Below are 16,862 nucleotides of genomic sequence, written 5' to 3' on the forward strand. Positions count from 1 at the left end.
ACTCAGAGTCCAGCACATCTGGAAGTACTTTGCTGAATTAGAGACTTATTAATCTTCCTGCATTTAAAATAACTTTTTATTGCATTTTTAAAATAAATGGGCATGTACTATTTCTTCATGTTTGGGATTTTTTTTCCTCCCCAAACATTGATTTTTAATGCTTGCCTGGCTTGGCTGGATATTCCTCCACCCAGCCAAGCAGCTGCTCGTGCTAAACCTGGGAGCAAAATCCCTCTTTCAGTGTTGATGCAGCCTACAAGGAGCTCCAAGTTATCTGTGACTCCCACTTTTAGGGGTTTTTTTGTTGGAAAACAACCAAGCTTCCCTTCACTGCCCTGAAAAGCCACCCTGAGACATCCCAAATCCGAAAGGGAAGGATGTTTTGAGCTGGAAAGTAGCAGAGTGCAGCTGTGGGCTTATTTCTCAATTATTTCAATGGCTTTGGGGAGAAATGCCAAAGTGTTGCTCATACCAGTTGCAAAAGGAATTTTTTTGAGCTGGTGCAAATAGAGGAGCTGGGATTTGGGGTTGGGATCTGTGTGGCACAGGGAGCTGTGTCATGTGTGGCAGAGCTGCTGCCTCCTCCTAGCTCTGCTTCATTAGCCAAAACATAGACATTTAAAATATTAAACAATTCTAATCAGGTTTCCAGTGCTGGCAGCTATTGGTCCTTGGGAATTGAAATGAGAAAACCTAAAATTTGGCAAGAAAAGACAAAACAGCCCTCAGAACACCTTGTGGGGCTGGAGCTGATTTTCCCTCAGCCTAAAACATCCCGTGGGCAGAAAGAAGAGATTGGACATGGGCAGATGAAGCAAATTTCCAAGGAAAAAAAATAATGGATCAGCCCAAGCTCAGGGTTTATGCCACAGTTTCCCACCACAGGTCCATGGCAGGTGAGTGCCCCTCACCCCAGCCCACCTCATCCACCACAGATGTAAATATTCCCCTGTAAATCCCACCGGGATCTTTTTTCCCCCTGCACATTCATTTTTCAGCATGCCAAGAAGAGCATTTTCTATATTTAATAATTTTTTCAGCAGTGCAAACCAGTGCATTTTCTGTAGTCATGGAGTGGGAGTCACTTCTGTGTTTAATGACAGCAAATGCACTGGGTTGCGTGCTAGGAATAAAACCTGCAGGTTTGGGAAAAGGGTGCAGAGCTGCCCAGCTTCCCCCCTGTTTTCCAAAAAACCCCACCAGGGTTAGAAAATGAAGGAAGTGAAAAGAGGGGCAAACTCAGACCTCCAGGTCCTTCCTCATCCCTCCATCCCCAGGTGGGAGCAGTAAAGGATGCTCCAAGTCCAGACCCATCGCTGACTTGTGCAAGCCCATCTGAGCTGAGCTGCTCGGGAGCATTTTTTGGAAGATTATTGGAGTTTGTTAATGCCATGTGAAAGCCAGGCTGCTGGGAAGGTCTTGATTTCAGGGGAGAAATGCAGAAATTGAAGAGGATGCAGCCAGGAGCTTTGTTTTCCATGCTGTTTTTGGGAATTTATTTGTTTCCTTTGACAGTGACTTACAGCCTGGCTTTCTTTTCTATTTTGTTAGAGCAATAAAGAAGATAAATCTATAATAATTCAGCTCCCTGTCTTCAATAAAATCTTGTCTTCTTCACACAGCCCCTGGGAAGATCTCCATTTTGCAGCCCTTCGAGATTGGTTGTGTTTTTCCATTTCACCTCTTCACCGGAACGACAGAAAAAATAATATTACCAGTAAAATTAATAGCTAAATACAATTTCTGGCAGAGGGAAAGCTTTCAGCAGGAGCAGCTGTGACTGTGCCGGCCCCAAGGATGCTCTTCAGCAAAGGTGGATGCTCCCATTGCTTTTGTCTTTGATAATGGGTTGGAAACCTCAAATATCAGCTAATGAGAGTTTCAGTCCTCAGCACGGATTAACATCAAGCCAATCTTGGCTGGTTTTGGGCTTCAGTCAGGTGCAGAGGACAAAGGGGCAGAGAAGGATGGTGGGGCAGACACTGAGGCAGAAAAATGGAAGTCATCGAGGGTTGGGTTGGGAAGGACAAAGAGCAATAAAGAACAAAGGGGGTGAGGGCATTTCTGTCCCCTCAGAAGGAGGCAGAAGAGGCTGGAATCGGGCTCCGTGGCACCTCCAGGGATGGGGGACAGGAGGTGGGACAGGGGAGCAGGGCAAGGGCAGGCTCTGACGCTGGGAGCCCACGGAAGGGGCAGCGGCTGGCGGCGGCTGCGCCGCTCCCTCAGGAGCAGGAGGAGCCCCGGGCGCTCTGCAGGGATCTCGGGGAGCTGCCTCAGAACCCCCAGCCCAGACAGGAGGCGACGCGGCCGTGGATGCCGGGGGCAGGAGGGGATCTAGAGCCCCACGGGTGATGTGGAACCCGGGCTGAGGTGACCCCGAACCCCCGCTCGGGACCCCTCGGTCGCCGCGTCCGCCGGCGCGCGGCCCCTTTAAGAGCGGCCGGGTCGCCTTTACTCTATGTTTACATAACACGGCCGGGCCGTACCACTGCTGCCTGTGCGGGGGGGGGCGCGGCGCGAGGGAGGGGGCGGGACCCGCGGTGTAGTGGCCGTTGCCGGTGGCCGGCGGCGCAGAGCGGAGCGGAGCCCGCTCGGGACGCGCTCCCGCAGCGGCGGCTGGGACGGGGGCGGCCGGTGCTACCACAGCGGCGGCCCCATGTTTTCCCCCAGCGAGGAGGAACTGTGCGCGCTGAACAAGGAGCCCGTCAAGTATGGGGAGCTGGTGGTGTTGGGGTGAGTGCTGGGCAGGGGCTCCGGGGAGCGGGAGGGAGAAGCGCGGCGGTCCCGGGGCGGCGGGAGCAGCGGGGCTGCCCCCTGCCAGCCTCCGGCTCAGCGCCGGCCGCGTCTCCGCTCTGCGAGGGAGCGCTCGGAGCTGGAGGGGGGCGCGAGGGGGCGCGTGGCGCTTCCCGCCTTCTCCCCGGCCGAGTGCGCGGCGCGGCCGCTGGAGGCGGGGGGGGATGGGGGTGATCCCGGTGCCCGAGGGGAGCCGGGAAGGATGGNGCGGCCGTTGGGGGTCTCGTGTGCCTGAGAGGAGCGGGGAGGGATGGAGGAGTGAAGGGGGGGGATGTCCCGGTGCGTGACGGAGCGCGCGGTGCGGCCGTTGCGGGGTGCCGGTGCCCCAGGGGAGCGGGGAGGGTTGGAACGGGGACCCGGTGCCTGAGGGGAGCCGGGAGGGTTGGAACGGGGACCCGGTGTCGGAGGGGAGCGGGGAGGGTTGGAGCGAAGGCCGGGTGCCGGAATGGAGCGGGGATGGAAGCGGAATGGAGCGGGGATGGATGTGGGGTGGTCCCGGTGCCGGAGGGGCCCGCGCGGCGCGGCCCTTGCGGGGTCCCGGTTCCGGAGGAACGGACGGAGCGGGGTCCGGTCTCTCTCGGGCATCGAGGTCACGGCGGGGCTTGGGGAAGAAACTTCTTGCAGGGCCTGGGGGTGCGGGGTTATGGCGCACAAACCCCCCCGCTGCGGGCCCCGTCCCTCCGCCGGTGCCGCCGTCCCTCGGCCGCTGGCTGCGGGAGGCGGCGTCCTGCTTGCCGATGGCCGGGAGATGACTTTGGAACCAGGAGGCTGAAGCGCTTATATTCAGATTCGCCGTGGAAATGTTTATTTTCTCGGCTTGATATGGATCTTAAAGTAATCGGCTTGGCATTACGCTGTTGCCCTGCTGTTAAAGCTCGCAGCCGCTCCGCTGAGCGCCGCGGAGGAAGATGAGGGAGAAGCCTCTAAGCCGTGCTTGCTGAGAGCCCTCGCCAACCTCAGAAGAGATGCTTAATTTTGGCAGTTCGATACGTGGTAACGTGTGGGTAATGGAGTAATTTTTCAGTGCTAAACACAACGGAGAGGTTTTGGAGCCAGCCGCGGAGCTGCACGGTCACAGCCTCGCTGCGTTACTCAGCCTCCCCCAGAATCTGGTACATATCTGCTGCAAGGTCGTAGAAAACCCTGTTCTGGTTTCTTCGGGGTTTTTGTTCTGTTTCGGTGCTTTCCTAAAGAGCACTGTTCACCTTTGCAGAAGAACTGTTTGAAAAAGAGCAGTCCAGGCTGGGTATCCAGTAGTGCCCCTTTTTTCCTTAAGGGATGCTGAATGTTTCCTGTCACGAGACTGGGTCAAGACGCAGTTACCGTGGAATAAAACACAGCTGCTGTCATGAGCGTGGCGTAGCTGGCACTTGAAATCCTTGAATTTAAGTCCCTTGATTCGTGAGGAATACCCATATCACACTGAATTTAATAAAGAAACGTTCTTACTGTTTCATTCGTGGCAATGGAGGGTGAGCTCAGCTGTGCAACACTGTCTCTGACAATAAAGTCATAGTATAACGCAGAATCTTTAATTAAATTAGAGTGCATAAATTGATGTTGTGCTGCAGAGGCTCTTTGTGCACAGCTGGAAGCATTTTCCTTTCTGTTGCTTTACTATTTTTAGCAGCAGTTGAAAGTGCAGAAGTATGAAATGTTTTGGCTCTGATCTTAACCTGGCAGAGTCTGGTGCGCTTTGCCTTTAATATGGGGACGCATTGATCTCGGCTTATCGGTTCTGCTGGGCTCTTGATCTTCACTGCGTGTGTTGAAACACGCCAATAAAATCGAAATAAAATGTATATGGCTGAGTTTCGGTCCTGTCTGAGTTTCAGCCGTTCTCTAAAACTACTGAGGCTGCATCTTGTAGGTGTGGGATGTACTGAAAATGCAAACAGATGCTGTTGTCCTTGCAGTGCAGCCGGGGACAAGAAGTCTGTGCAAGGGAGCTGAGTGTCCCTGTGGCTGCACTCAAACAATGGGGCATTGCCTGTCACTGCTCACACAATGGGATGTAGGGCTAGGTAGACGTGATGGAAGCAATCCAGGAAATCTCATGACTTCACTAACTGTATTTTTAATTTTTAGACGGAAGATTGTTGTTTTAAGAGCCCTTTGCCACTTCAGGAGTTCATTACTGCGTGTCCTATCAGAGGTGTCTTAAACGTTTGTAGTGCCATAAATAATGCAAACATCCCTCTCTTTGGTGACTCAACATTTGTGACTAGGAACTCTTGGAACAGCTTAAGCTGTTCAGTATGCTAAAAAAACCACTTAATACCTGTTTTGTATTAAAATCTTGTAATCTGGAGTTTCATTTAAATAAGACAATGTAAATCTGCTCTCCTCCCTGCAGTGAAACTGAGACCTGGGGACCAGCAGAAGCGTACTGTTGCAGCTCCTGTTACAACTGCCTGATTAAAATTGATAGAGCAGCCTCGCAGCTAGGTTTAAAAAAAAAAAGAAAAAGCTGTTTTGAGGCACTGTGTGGGTTGTGTTTTTTTTTTTTTAAAAAAAGCCTTGATTGTGATGTTGATGAATAACTTGTGTCTTGAACTGTGAGACTTTTAAATTAGGTGGTGAAAAGGATGATGAACAAAGGAATTGGCATACCTGGCAAACTGCTGAGCTCCTGTTTTTAAGATGACAAAACTTTCCCTTTATCTTTTGCTCTCAGTCTGCCTTAGCAGTATTAAAGTGGGGTTGCTGTACCTTGACCTTTAAATGGAGGGGAAGGCGTTTTTTTGGCAGGAGGTGGCTTTCCCAGCAGGGCACGTTCCTTATTGTCTCAGTAGTTGGGATTGCTCAGTCTGCACCTCAGCGTGAGCCCCAGTAAAGCCCCAGGCATTTCATGTGTGCAGCAAACACATTTCTGATAACCTTCTCTGCTACATCTGTGCTGGCAGTGATGTGGCAGCGGGTGTTTGGTGAAGGTTTTGCCGAGGTTTACATAATCAGTGTTGTAGTGAATAGAAACAGTTTATGTAAATCGAGCCAGACAGGTCAAGATGGCTGGTAAAGAAGAGATCATCTGCTTTATTGTGAATCTGCTTGTGTACATCTGCTCGTAGCATCATCTGCTCACAAAAGGCTCTGGATTTCTTGGTGAAGCAGAAACATTCATATTCTAATTCTTTTTGAAGAAAAAAAAAAGCAAGCAGCTTTGTTTGAAGTCCTGTCAAAGTAATGGCTCATTATTATTTCTTGGAACGTGGGGCTGGAGGGAGTTAAGGAGATGCTGAATGCAGTACCAAGTACCTGAATAGTGTCAGGGTGTTTGTTACTGCCTTTGTCAGTAGCTTTTGTTTGACTCCTCTGGTGCCCTAATGTTTTGAGGTGCATGTCCTGGTGCCCCTTTGTCCCCTAACTTTGAATTGTGCCCGGAAGCCTTTATTGCAGCAGTGTCACTTCTGCTAAATGCAGAGGAGCCGGTCCCTGGCTGCAGGGGGTGGCTGTCACTGAAGGCAGGTGTCAGTGGCCTGGTGCCCTCAAATCCTTTGGGACTGCACGGTGGGGATGGGCAGCTGTGACCTCTCAGGAAAGTCACTTGATTAAAATTATGTAAATTGAAGGAGGAACAGAAAAGAGACATGAGCTGCAGTGAGTGGCTGAGTTCTAAAGCAGTGGAAGATTTGTACCTGACATTGAATGCTTGTTTTGGATGGGGTTGCTGGTAGTTGTGTACATGTAAATGGAATATTTCTTATTAACCAAGGGCTTTCTTGGTGTTTGCTACTCCTTAGCAAGGAGGTGCAGCCTGGTGCATCCTCAGCTGAGGAAGACTTTGTTGTGCAGACTTACTGGATTTTGCAATATCTAATGCATTTTTTTTAATTTAACCAGACAAAACTCTAAGGGATGTCCCTCAGTGTTGTTGCAGTAGTAATTTTGAAATTGCTGCCAACATTTTATGTGCAAATTTTCCATTGACTACCATTAAAATAAATGAATTGGTTAATTTGGAGGCTTCAGTGCTGAAATAAGCCACTGTGAGTTATGTGAGCATTGTTTAATGTGAATTCTTGGACATCCTTGAATAAACAGGTTGTATTGCTGCTTAAATTTAACCTTTTGAGAAAGTAGAGTAAGAGGATAGGTCTTGGAGGAGCCTGGTCTGGTGGAAGATGTCCCTACCCATAGGAGGGGGTTGGAGCTGAATGGTCTTTATCATCTCTTCCAACCCAGCCATTCTGGGATTCTCACTTGTGTTTACAGTCATACATTTTGTGGTAGTTTTTGGGAAACTCTTCTCTTTGATGGACTGCTTTATACTTGAAGCAACTTTAGATCTGAAACAGTCTTTTTGTGTTAATCTGAAGGGACATGCATTTTTAAATTCTTGTTTTTTGTACTGGCTTTTTCTGACTGATCAGAGTTCCCACTACTGCTGCCTTCTTAAAGGGTAAATAAAGTTTCTGAAGTGTCTTCTTTCCATTTTTTTAACTTACCTGTCTGGCTTTTCACCTAGCTCCTGTTCATCTCTTGCTGTGCAGTTCAGGAAGAAGCCAGTGCAGGTTCCAGTGGTGTTGACAAATGCAGAAGCAGCGTGGGATCTCTGCTTGTGCTTGAGTGCTGTTTGCTGCTGTGCATGGACTGCAGGAGGAGGGAGAGTCATCCTGGCTGTGGAATTAAACTGGGACTTGGTTTGCACATAGATGGATTTGCTGATACCAGGCTGAGGCTTGGTTTAATGACTTGGTGATTTCCTGCACTATGTGCTATAGATATATTGGTGAAACTGCTTAGGTGACTCGAGTTCTGCCTTATTTGAAAATGTACTTTAGGTTTCATTTAAAGGAATGACTGTAGCACATAATGAGAACTACCAGTTAAATGTGTTCAAGGTCATGATTCTCTGAGAATCATTGGCTCCAGCAGTCATAGCTGGAAGGCTGCTGGTCTGGAGAAATAGATTTTTGGTTTTTTGGGTTTTTTTTCTTTGATATTGACAGTGGCTTCTCAGTGACCTTTATGTCTTGTGCTGGGTTTATGGTGGATCTTATATGTGCATATTGCAAATGTGTGATCAGGGTCAGTTCAGAACTTGCAAGGAGATTAATCAAACACCAGAAGAATTGTGTCTGAATAGAACATTAACTGCAGTATAGGAAAACAGTGGAAAGGATTATATCTGAGGAAAGGTCTGTGGGTTTTTTTTTGGAAAGCTTGTGTATGGCTGGATAGAGCAAACGTTTTGCTTCATTTAAGTTAAGAAAGAAAACATACTTGAGTTGGTTTTTTGCAGCTATCCTATTCCTTGGAGTACTTTTGACTTTCTCAGAGTGCAGATTTGTATCCAGCTGTAGGCTTTATTCACAACATCTCAGTACCAATGTAAAATCAGAGAGCAGAAACGTCAGACTCTAAAATCTATGTTTATTGAAGCAAATCACAGCATCAAACGTCTGCATGTTTTAATGTTTATTATAAAAAGGAAACTGAGTGCATTCTGGAAGTTAAACTAATCCCCTTGGTGTGTGCAGGCAGGAGGTCACATGTGGAAGTGAAAGACTCAGGGTTTTTTTCTTAAAATATGGAAAGCAGTTTACTCTGAATAAACAAGTCTGGGAAATGTAGGACTTTGCCTTTGATGCACTTCTTGTGTGGAACCAAGTAGCTGTTCCCCTTCAGCCCTGACAGAATCAGGGGTGAATAGTTTTCCATTTTCAGCTGAAATTTGTAAATGAGTAAATACTGTAACAGTCCACTTGGTTACTTTAAAATATGCATATAAACCAAGAAATTACTTTCTAGGCCTTTAAGGTTTGTTTTTTGTTGCTGAAAGCAGTATCTTACTTAAGCTATTTCGTGTTCCTTCTTAACAGCAGGCTGTTCTTTGACTGTGATTACAAGGTTGCTTGAGAACAGAGTTTTCCTAAGAAGTCAGGAACTTATTATCCAGTTCAAGATGAATTATGGCTGGTGTATACTTACAGAACTAATGCTGCTCTCTAACTTGCTCAGTAGTGATAGAAAGTATAAACTTGATACTTTAAGTTAACAAACTCCTTCTTCTGTACCCTCATTAGAAGATGTGTGAGTGTAGTCCTGAGCCTATGCCTTGCTCTAGGTGGAGTTTGTTAGTTCAGGGTGCCAGCAGAGAAGTTTTACAACTGTTTGCAAAGTCCTGCAGAAGTGTCGTGTTTCCTGTTGGTATTGTCTGCTCAGCCTTTGGTTCCCAGTTTGTCCTGAGCACTTACGGCTGTGAAACCTTCCAATGATGACTCCTCTGGTGTGTTGCAGTCTTTGTTTAGTGCTTCTTGTGGTGTCATCTCAGTGTGGTTGTTCTGCCCTGTCATACTTGTGGCTTATTTGTCCTGTGGTCAGCAAGGCAAGTGAAGTAGAGAAGGATTTGGTCTAAGCTCCCAGCTTGAAGGAGGATCTCGAGCTGGTTTCCAGTGTGCTTTGTGCTATCAAATCCTTTTTTGCCTCTACTGTTTGATACCCTAAATCTCATTTGTGTTGGGGATGCTTTTTATTTTATCAACAGAAATCCTTATGTTTATTCTTGCTCTGTCCCAAGGTCACCACGGGAAGCTTGCACGTGACTTGTCACGAGTTTAAACCTTGAGGGACAGGAATGAGGATGCTGGCATAGGGAGTGTGCCTGCTTCCAGAGACTTCTGAGGCAGAGCTGCTCATTCTGTTTTATAAGGACATCACTAAATGGTGCCCTTGAATTTTTCACTTCACCTGAACAGACCTGCATATGTTGAGGGGCTCCTGCCTTTCCTTCAGAGGGCTTGTTTCCCTCTTGGTAAAATGCAGTTCAGAATTTTATGCCTCCCTTATTTTTGCATCATATTTGTTTTTAGGCATCTCCTGGTGTAGCTTTACACAGGTTAGTCCCGAGTCCTGAGTTCATAGTGACATCCCCATAGTTTGGGTGACCAATTTGTGCCTTGTCTGACAAACTGTCTGTAACATCTGGGCTTAGACTGCTTTAATCCTATTACTTGTTAGCCTGGAATAGTCTTGGTGCTCATGTTAAGCAAAGAGTACAGTTGAGAGCAGTGGGGGTTCCAAAGCAGAGATTAGTGAGCTCTGAGGGCTGGGCAGGAGCAGTGCTGTCCCACCAGCTGTGCCCCCTCTGTGCTGACTCCTCTGTTTGACCTTGTAATGTCACCTCCTGTGCAAATACTCTCCCTGGGTCTCTGCAGTGTTCATGACTGAATAATGATTTAAAACCAAACAAAGAGCAGGGGAGGACGGCAGGCAGCAAACTGTTTATAGGGTTTTCTTAAAGTCTGAGTAGGCTTTGTGGTGCTGGGAGTTCAGCAGTAAGAGTAACCTGTCTTTGGGTTTGCCTAGGAATAAACATCTCTCCTGCCCTTCCCACAAACAGCACTTGTTGGCTCGAGTTAAAAGATCTTAGGATTCAGGAAGACAGTCCTAGTAGGAAATGCCTGCGTGGCCAAACTTGAGCAGTTTTAAATATTTGGTATATTTGCAGACTTGTCACTGAGGGGCTCTGTGGTGGGAGGATGCAGCATTTTAGTGTGATGGGGTTATGAGTGATGTGTGAACAAGGTGACACTGGACTTGCATTGTCTTCATCTAGACAATGCTTCTACAATTACTCATTCTGATCAGTGCAACCTCTGCTCCTAAAAATAGCAACTATCAGCTGTTTTGCAATGAAGTTTCACTCAGTTCTTCATATTCCAGCCTTGGAAGTCCTCGTGTGAGGTCACTGGGAAGCACGCACACAGCTGGGTAGTACAGCAGTTATTGGCTCATGGAGAAGAGAGAGTAATTCAGCTAAAAGCTTTCCTCTGTTTCACAACAGAAATGTCATCTGGAGGGAGCACATTATAAACAGCAGTTGTGAAAATGGATACAGACAACGTCTACAAAGCTGAAGAGTTTGTTGTGTTAAAAGCAAAGTGGTTTGGAGATGAGCTCTATTTGATGAGGAATGATGTGAAGGTGCTGATAGCTGAAGGACCTGTTTAGGCATCCTGCTTTCAATAGCAGCTTGTTTATGCTGGAGAGAGAGAAAGCAAGCAGGCTCTGTTTTGTGTTTCTGGAAATAATTTACTTCAGGTCATTTAACATTATAATTTTTAATATTGCATGCTGACATCACTGTAGATACAACTCATGTTTCAAGGAGGATGGAGTAGATGGGGGCTGTACCTAATCTGGGTAGCACAAAGCTTCCTGTTCTAGGGAATTGGTACAGAGGCCACATGTGCCCTCACTGAGTGTTTGTCAATAAAGACCTGATGTTCTTCTGTCATATTTATTGCTTGTATTAACTATGATATAGCTACATTGCTGTGTAGCAACTAATTGTGTGTACCAGAGGTGCCAGCAGGCAGCTGCGCAGTGAGTGAAGCACTGTGTAAAATGTCTGTTGTGCTGCCTCCCCAAAGGAATGGGGACAGGCAAGAAAAGTTGTGAGACAGGTGGCACGTAGTTGGTTAAAAGGAGAAGGCCAGGAAGCATTGTTGTCTTCTCCTTGAGTACTGTAATGGTAACTCACCCCTGTTGTTGCAAAATTATTTTTTCTCTTTATATTCAAGGTATTGAGGACAGAAAATTCTCAGTGTTTCTTTCTGAGGAATGCTTTTTAACTTTTTGAAGCATTTACTGAACTGTAATGATGTCTTTAGTGGGCTTTCAAATTACTCTTCACCCAGAAATGTGTGTGCTGTCTTTAATTTAGAATTCAGTTCATAAGCTGTCGTGAAAGAATTTTATTCTCCAAACTAGCTGGCTTCAGCAATGCCTCACCAAACAGGTAGGCTTCAAACTCCTAAGGTGTATCTTCTTAAGGCATGGAAATGTCATGGGTGAGGACAGAGTGAGACTGACTGTGAAGGCAGTTAGTCACTATATGAAAGTAAACAAATTGAAGTGAATAAAAGCTGAAGTCTCTGCTTGCCTGTTACAAATAAACTGGAGCCCAAATGTGCAAACCCTGGAGCATGTGCCCCTAGGAAGAGTGAAAGAACTGTTTAGTCTGGACGCAGAAGTTAATGGGCTGAAACTTTGATATAAGCACAGCTGTATTTCTTCATGTGCAACAGCATGAATTAATTTTGATTGTTGGTGTCTGATTTAGTGCTGGTGGAGGCACAGCCTTTGAAACAGGAGTAGAGTTTGTGTGTGTCCTCCTTTCACAGGAGACACCGTGCTGGTGAAAGATAGCAAGGGCTGTGTGGCTCCTGCTTCCCAGCACATCCTGTGCCAGGGTTCAGCACCTCCCAGACTGTGTTTTTTTATGGAGCATTGACTGCTATACCAAAATGTTGCTGTACTTTCAAGTTGCCTTCTTCCTAGTGCATGTTTGACCTCTGAGAGCAAATAGCTGTGCAGCTCAATACTTGGATTCAAAATCATTTTGGTGTTGAAGATGAATCTTTCAGACTTGATAGGATTCATTACCTTGTGCTTGCCCTAACCTTCCTGCTAACACACATGCAGTACTTACTTTGAATTGCATTCTGAATCTTAAAATTTGCTGGAGTAGTTTCTCAGTGCATCAGGGAGTGAATTTTGATTCTTGAGTTCGGTGTGTGGCTTTCTGTGCTGGGCAGTGAGCAGAAGTCCCATTCCAGATCCACATGTGTGATGGGAGGGGTGGCAGTGCCCTGCTGCAGGTCTGAAGAATTCAGAGGAATTCTTCATAAGTGTTCCCTCATCTCATTCTGCCAGAAGATTTAATTAAATGGACTGTCAGTACCTTGGTGGCTTTTGCCAAAAAACTACTGGCAAATTAAGCAAATGGAGTTATTTGGTGTTGGGCAGATCTGTGAGGAGGCAGGTGTTGATTCATACGAGCAGCTGAGTAACTCCTATCAGAGCAAAAACTGGAGAAGAAAATTTGGCAACAGCCAAATGGACCAGCCTTGTGTGGTTTTTTTACTCCACTTTTGTTTTAGGCTGGGCTTCACTGGAAGAATGAAAATCAAAGATGAGAGATGTCTCAGAACAGCACTGGTGGTGCAGCTGCCCTTGGGATGGTGCTGGCAATCTGGGAAGTTGCAGGATCAGCCTCCATGGGCAGTGGCCATGGAAGCTGCAGTGCTTTGTTCTTACTGACTGTGCTGGGATTTGTTCCCTAGGTGAGATGCCTTGCTAAGGTGCCAGGGTAGAGACTGCAAGCTGCTTGTTTGCTTTTAGGGATGTGTACTGCAAATTTTTTTCTCATAATTTCCATAAATATTTTCTTAATACCCGATTTTTTTTTCTGCCCTTTTTGGTAATGAGTCCCTGTGCCCATTTAAAAGATTTTGATGGAGCTTTCCCAGAATCTCTGGCTATGTTCTTTCTTTTGCCTATGAAAGATAACTAAGCTGGGTTTTTTCCAGTATTTTCAGTCTGCTTGCTGTCAGAGCAAAAGAGCTTTAACTTTTGACTTGGGTTTGGTGCCTTTTTCCATGTTTGAGCACAAAATGCTGGAGTTCCGTTGCTCACTTAGCTGTGCCTTATCTCTGGTTGTGCAATCCCACTTCCAGCTGCAAAACTGAGTGCCATATATCCAGTTTTATTGCAATTTCAGAGTTTCCAGCATGCAGAGACTGGTGTTATCCAGCAAATAGCTGTCCATGTAAGGATGCAGGGAGACTACAGAAAGTACAGTTCCCTCTGTAAGCAAAGCCAGGGTTTAAGTGATTAGCAGGGTCTAAGTCAAGCTGTGTGTACCCTCCTAGTTTATTATCTGCAATGTGACTTCAAATTCTACTCAGGAATTGGCCTCTGATCACGTATTGCTGGTTTGCATCTTCAACTCCTTTTAGGAGGTTGGTTTATGTTATGGCTTTACCTGGTGGCAATCTCTTGGTGTAGAGAGAACAATGGTAAAATGGTGCTTTGCGAAAGGGTAAGCAGATTGAGGCAGAAGTGATTTGCTCTTTGACCTCTGGGCATTCTGTGGCCAGTGCAGGCAGGAAGGAAAGAACTGGATTTGGGGTTGGCTGGGGTCCAGTTGCAGTCTCTATTCAGACCTGAGCCAGAAGGAGCATGGGCTTATTTGTAAGTTTTGGGCAGAGATGACAGTTGAGAAAAACCAGCTGTCTCACTTTTGTGAGCTGATGAAATCAGTTATGAATATGTCAGGTGGTAAAAGCAGGATGCTTTGTGCTGTGCAGAGACTGAGAAATGCATTAAAGATCAGTTTGTCATGCCTAAGTCAAGAGACCAAAACATTTACCTGAGTTAAATAACTAAGAGAGGTAAGAATGTACGATGCTCTTTAATATCCAGAAAATCAGTGTATTCATTTGTAAAAACAACTCATTTATTGTAACCATGAGTCTAAAGGGTGTTCTCCCACCTCCTGCACCATTCTTACTTGTGCATGAACTAAGTGGAGCTTGTGTAAGTGATTTTGAGCAGCCTTTGGTTTACTTAGTCATTATTAAATCTCAAGGCTGGTCTAGGTAGGAATAACACACATTTAATTTTCTTCCTGCTTTTCTTCCTAGACTTTACTCTGTATTTGGAGAAAGACTGAGTTCATTTGATGTACAGACCTATGCAGTGTGACAGCTATTGTCAAAATTTAAAAAATGTGGTATAGCAAGCAGAGTTGGATGGGACCTTTTAGTTTCCTGTTATTTGTTGTTTGTTTTGGAAGAACAAAAGTCCAAATAATGACTGTTCAGATGGGTAGTTTTTCTTGACATAAACAAATCCAGGTTAAAATTTGGAGAAGAATTGGAAAATTCTGAACAGGTGCTTGTTTCACTGATGGTCCTAATCTGCTTGTAGTGATGCCTCAGGGTTTAGCTTTTCTATTTTTCAGATTCTGTGCTGCTTTAGTGTGTGGGTGTGGGTTTCACATTAGGGAATGGTGAGCTCTCTACACAGAGTAAGGAGACAAAATAATTCCTGCTGTAGCTGGGGACCAAGGACAACCCATCTAGATCTCAGGTCCAAGAGGATAAACAACACGGACTGAAGAGAGAACAACAGGAAGGATGGCACTGCATGGGCTAAAGCTGGAATTGGACAATTGCAATATGCAAATGGAGCAGAACTTATAAAAGTGAGAGACCCCGTGAGCGCTCGTGCATTTTGTGACCATTTTGGTTCATCTTAGCCCTGGCTGGGCTCTTGTGCTGCCTGAGGTGGATGCATTGAGGCCTCCTGATAAATCCCTGCTTTATTCTTTATCTCTGTCCAGTCTCTGTTCTAGGTCAGCCTTCACAAGGCATCAGTAGCCTCTGGAACTGCTGCTGTTTGTGGTGTGGGATAAGCTGTCTGAGGATCTGGTGCTGGGACAGAACAAGGTGTCAGTTTTGGGATGGTGATGCCACATCTGCAGAGAAGCAGTCACTGCTCCTGGCTGCCCAGGCAGTTTTCTTGCAGGACACTGAAGCCTCAGCTCTGCTGGCACCATGGGCTCCCTCTCCCAGTCATTTTCCATCTGCCTCTGGTGAATATGCTGTGATTTACTGAGAGATGTAGTGACAGGTGAGGTTGTAGTCTGTAACTGGAAATGAAGGATGTCACTGAACTGATTTTATTCCACAGCCTCCTGATGCTATTTGAGCTCTGGTGAAGAGAGGCTGTAAAGATGAATGAGATTGCTACCCCCCTCCTTGTTAGACATCAGGGAATCCATGTGACTGATTCTCACCTCTGAGAAAAAGCTTCAATTGGAGCTGTCACCTCAGTAGACAAAGAAGGAATCCAACTGCAAGACTTGTACCCAGAGGAAATCATGCTTTGCTGGTTCCCTGGCTTATGAAACTCCTTGTTTTTTCATTGTTCTCCTTGTCACTACCAGTGCTTCACCTCTGCTGCCTGCAGTAGTAATAACAGTGTTGGGATGTTGAGTTTGAGTGAGTGGGAATGGACGCAAATGTTCTGCTACCCCAGGTAACTGAGGGATGGATGTAGGAGAGGTTTGGGTGTAGAAGAGAATAACTCTGAGTGCTGTTTTTTCTTGGGAAACCAGCTTTGAGGAGTAATCTTGACCTGAAACTGCTTTGAGAATTGTCAACAATGTCTCATGTAGTTGAGCAGCCTCATTTTGCCTCATGGATGAGCTCAGCTCAGAGCTAAGAATAGTATTCTGTGTTACTCAAACATTTAAATTTTCTGCATGTGGAAAGTCTTCTTTTCTTGGTGGTTGTAAAATAGCCTAGTGGAGAATTTCTGTCCTTGGCTAAAACTCTAAAATGAAAATATTTGGGATTTGTCCAGACATGAATGCCTCTCCAGTAGATTTCAGGCTTGTTCCTTTCCAGTGAGCAATTCCAAGAGAATTGCTTCTGAGTTCTACAAAGATACTGAAACAAACTGATGGGGTGTGAGTTATTTCTAGATGTCATTCTTATCTTCTGCTCCCCCTCAAGGTGGTGCAGCCTGAGAGATTTCTACAAATGCTTATTTTTGATAAGGCTGTAGGAGGAAATGAAAACAGTTGTGAGACACCCTTAGAGATATTCCTATGGGTATAATGCCAAAGAATTGACAGATTTGCAAGGGTTTATGTTCTGCAATGCACATGCAGCACCTTTGGCTGGGCAAAGGAGGACAGGAAAGAATTGGTATCTGCAAAACCCACATAAAAAACGAGACAGTACAGACATAATCTGAGTCTTGCACTTCCTCCTGCAAAATGCACATGCAGCACCTTTACCTGGGCAAAGGAGGACAGGAAAGAATTTGGTATCTGCAAAACCCACATAAAAACGAGACAGTACAGACATAATCTGAGTCTTGCACTTCCTCCTGCACTGCGGTGGCTGCAAAGCTCTTCAGCATTGTACCACTCCCCTCTTCAGCTGGAAACAGTGCAGCATGGCCAAGGTGCCCTTATGGAGAGTGATGTCAGGTATAAAAACTTGAGGGCAACAGAGAATCTCTGGAGCCAGGCAGCTGTAATCAATTACTTGATTTCTGTGTCTCTGAACTAGCTCCTGCAGTCATGCTTTGCTGGGCAATGCACTTCCAATTTCAGTCTTGGGCTCATGAGCTTTATTTCCACAGCTGAATTTCCATTTGGTTTGCAAAAGCTACTTCTGGGTCCTGTAATGCTGTTTGATATTATGGCCTGTACTTGGGGAAACACTGCTTTAAACAGATCCTCTATTTTCTTAGTCTGGTTT

At 46.0% G+C, this 16,862-nt stretch overlaps 1 protein-coding gene across 3 annotated transcripts in view; it reads left to right on the forward strand.

The window, feature by feature from the left end:
- The first annotated feature begins 2,542 nt into the window (after positions 1-2,542).
- Positions 2,543-16,862, forward strand: part of PELI2 (pellino E3 ubiquitin protein ligase family member 2) — a 68,253-nt gene continuing 53,933 nt past the window's right edge. For all 3 annotated transcript variants that reach the window (XM_041476761.1, XM_041476769.1, XM_041476776.1), the window contains exon 1: positions 2,543-2,733. In XM_041476761.1, coding sequence (XP_041332695.1) covers positions 2,657-2,733 — 77 coding nt within the window. In that variant the 5' untranslated portion in view covers positions 2,543-2,656. The remainder of the gene's footprint in view (positions 2,734-16,862) is intronic.

The sequence above is a fragment of the Pyrgilauda ruficollis genome, unplaced genomic scaffold (assembly GCF_017590135.1).
Source record: "Pyrgilauda ruficollis isolate IOZ18807 unplaced genomic scaffold, ASM1759013v1 scaffold110, whole genome shotgun sequence".
Classification (NCBI taxonomy): Eukaryota; Metazoa; Chordata; class Aves; order Passeriformes; family Passeridae; genus Pyrgilauda; species Pyrgilauda ruficollis.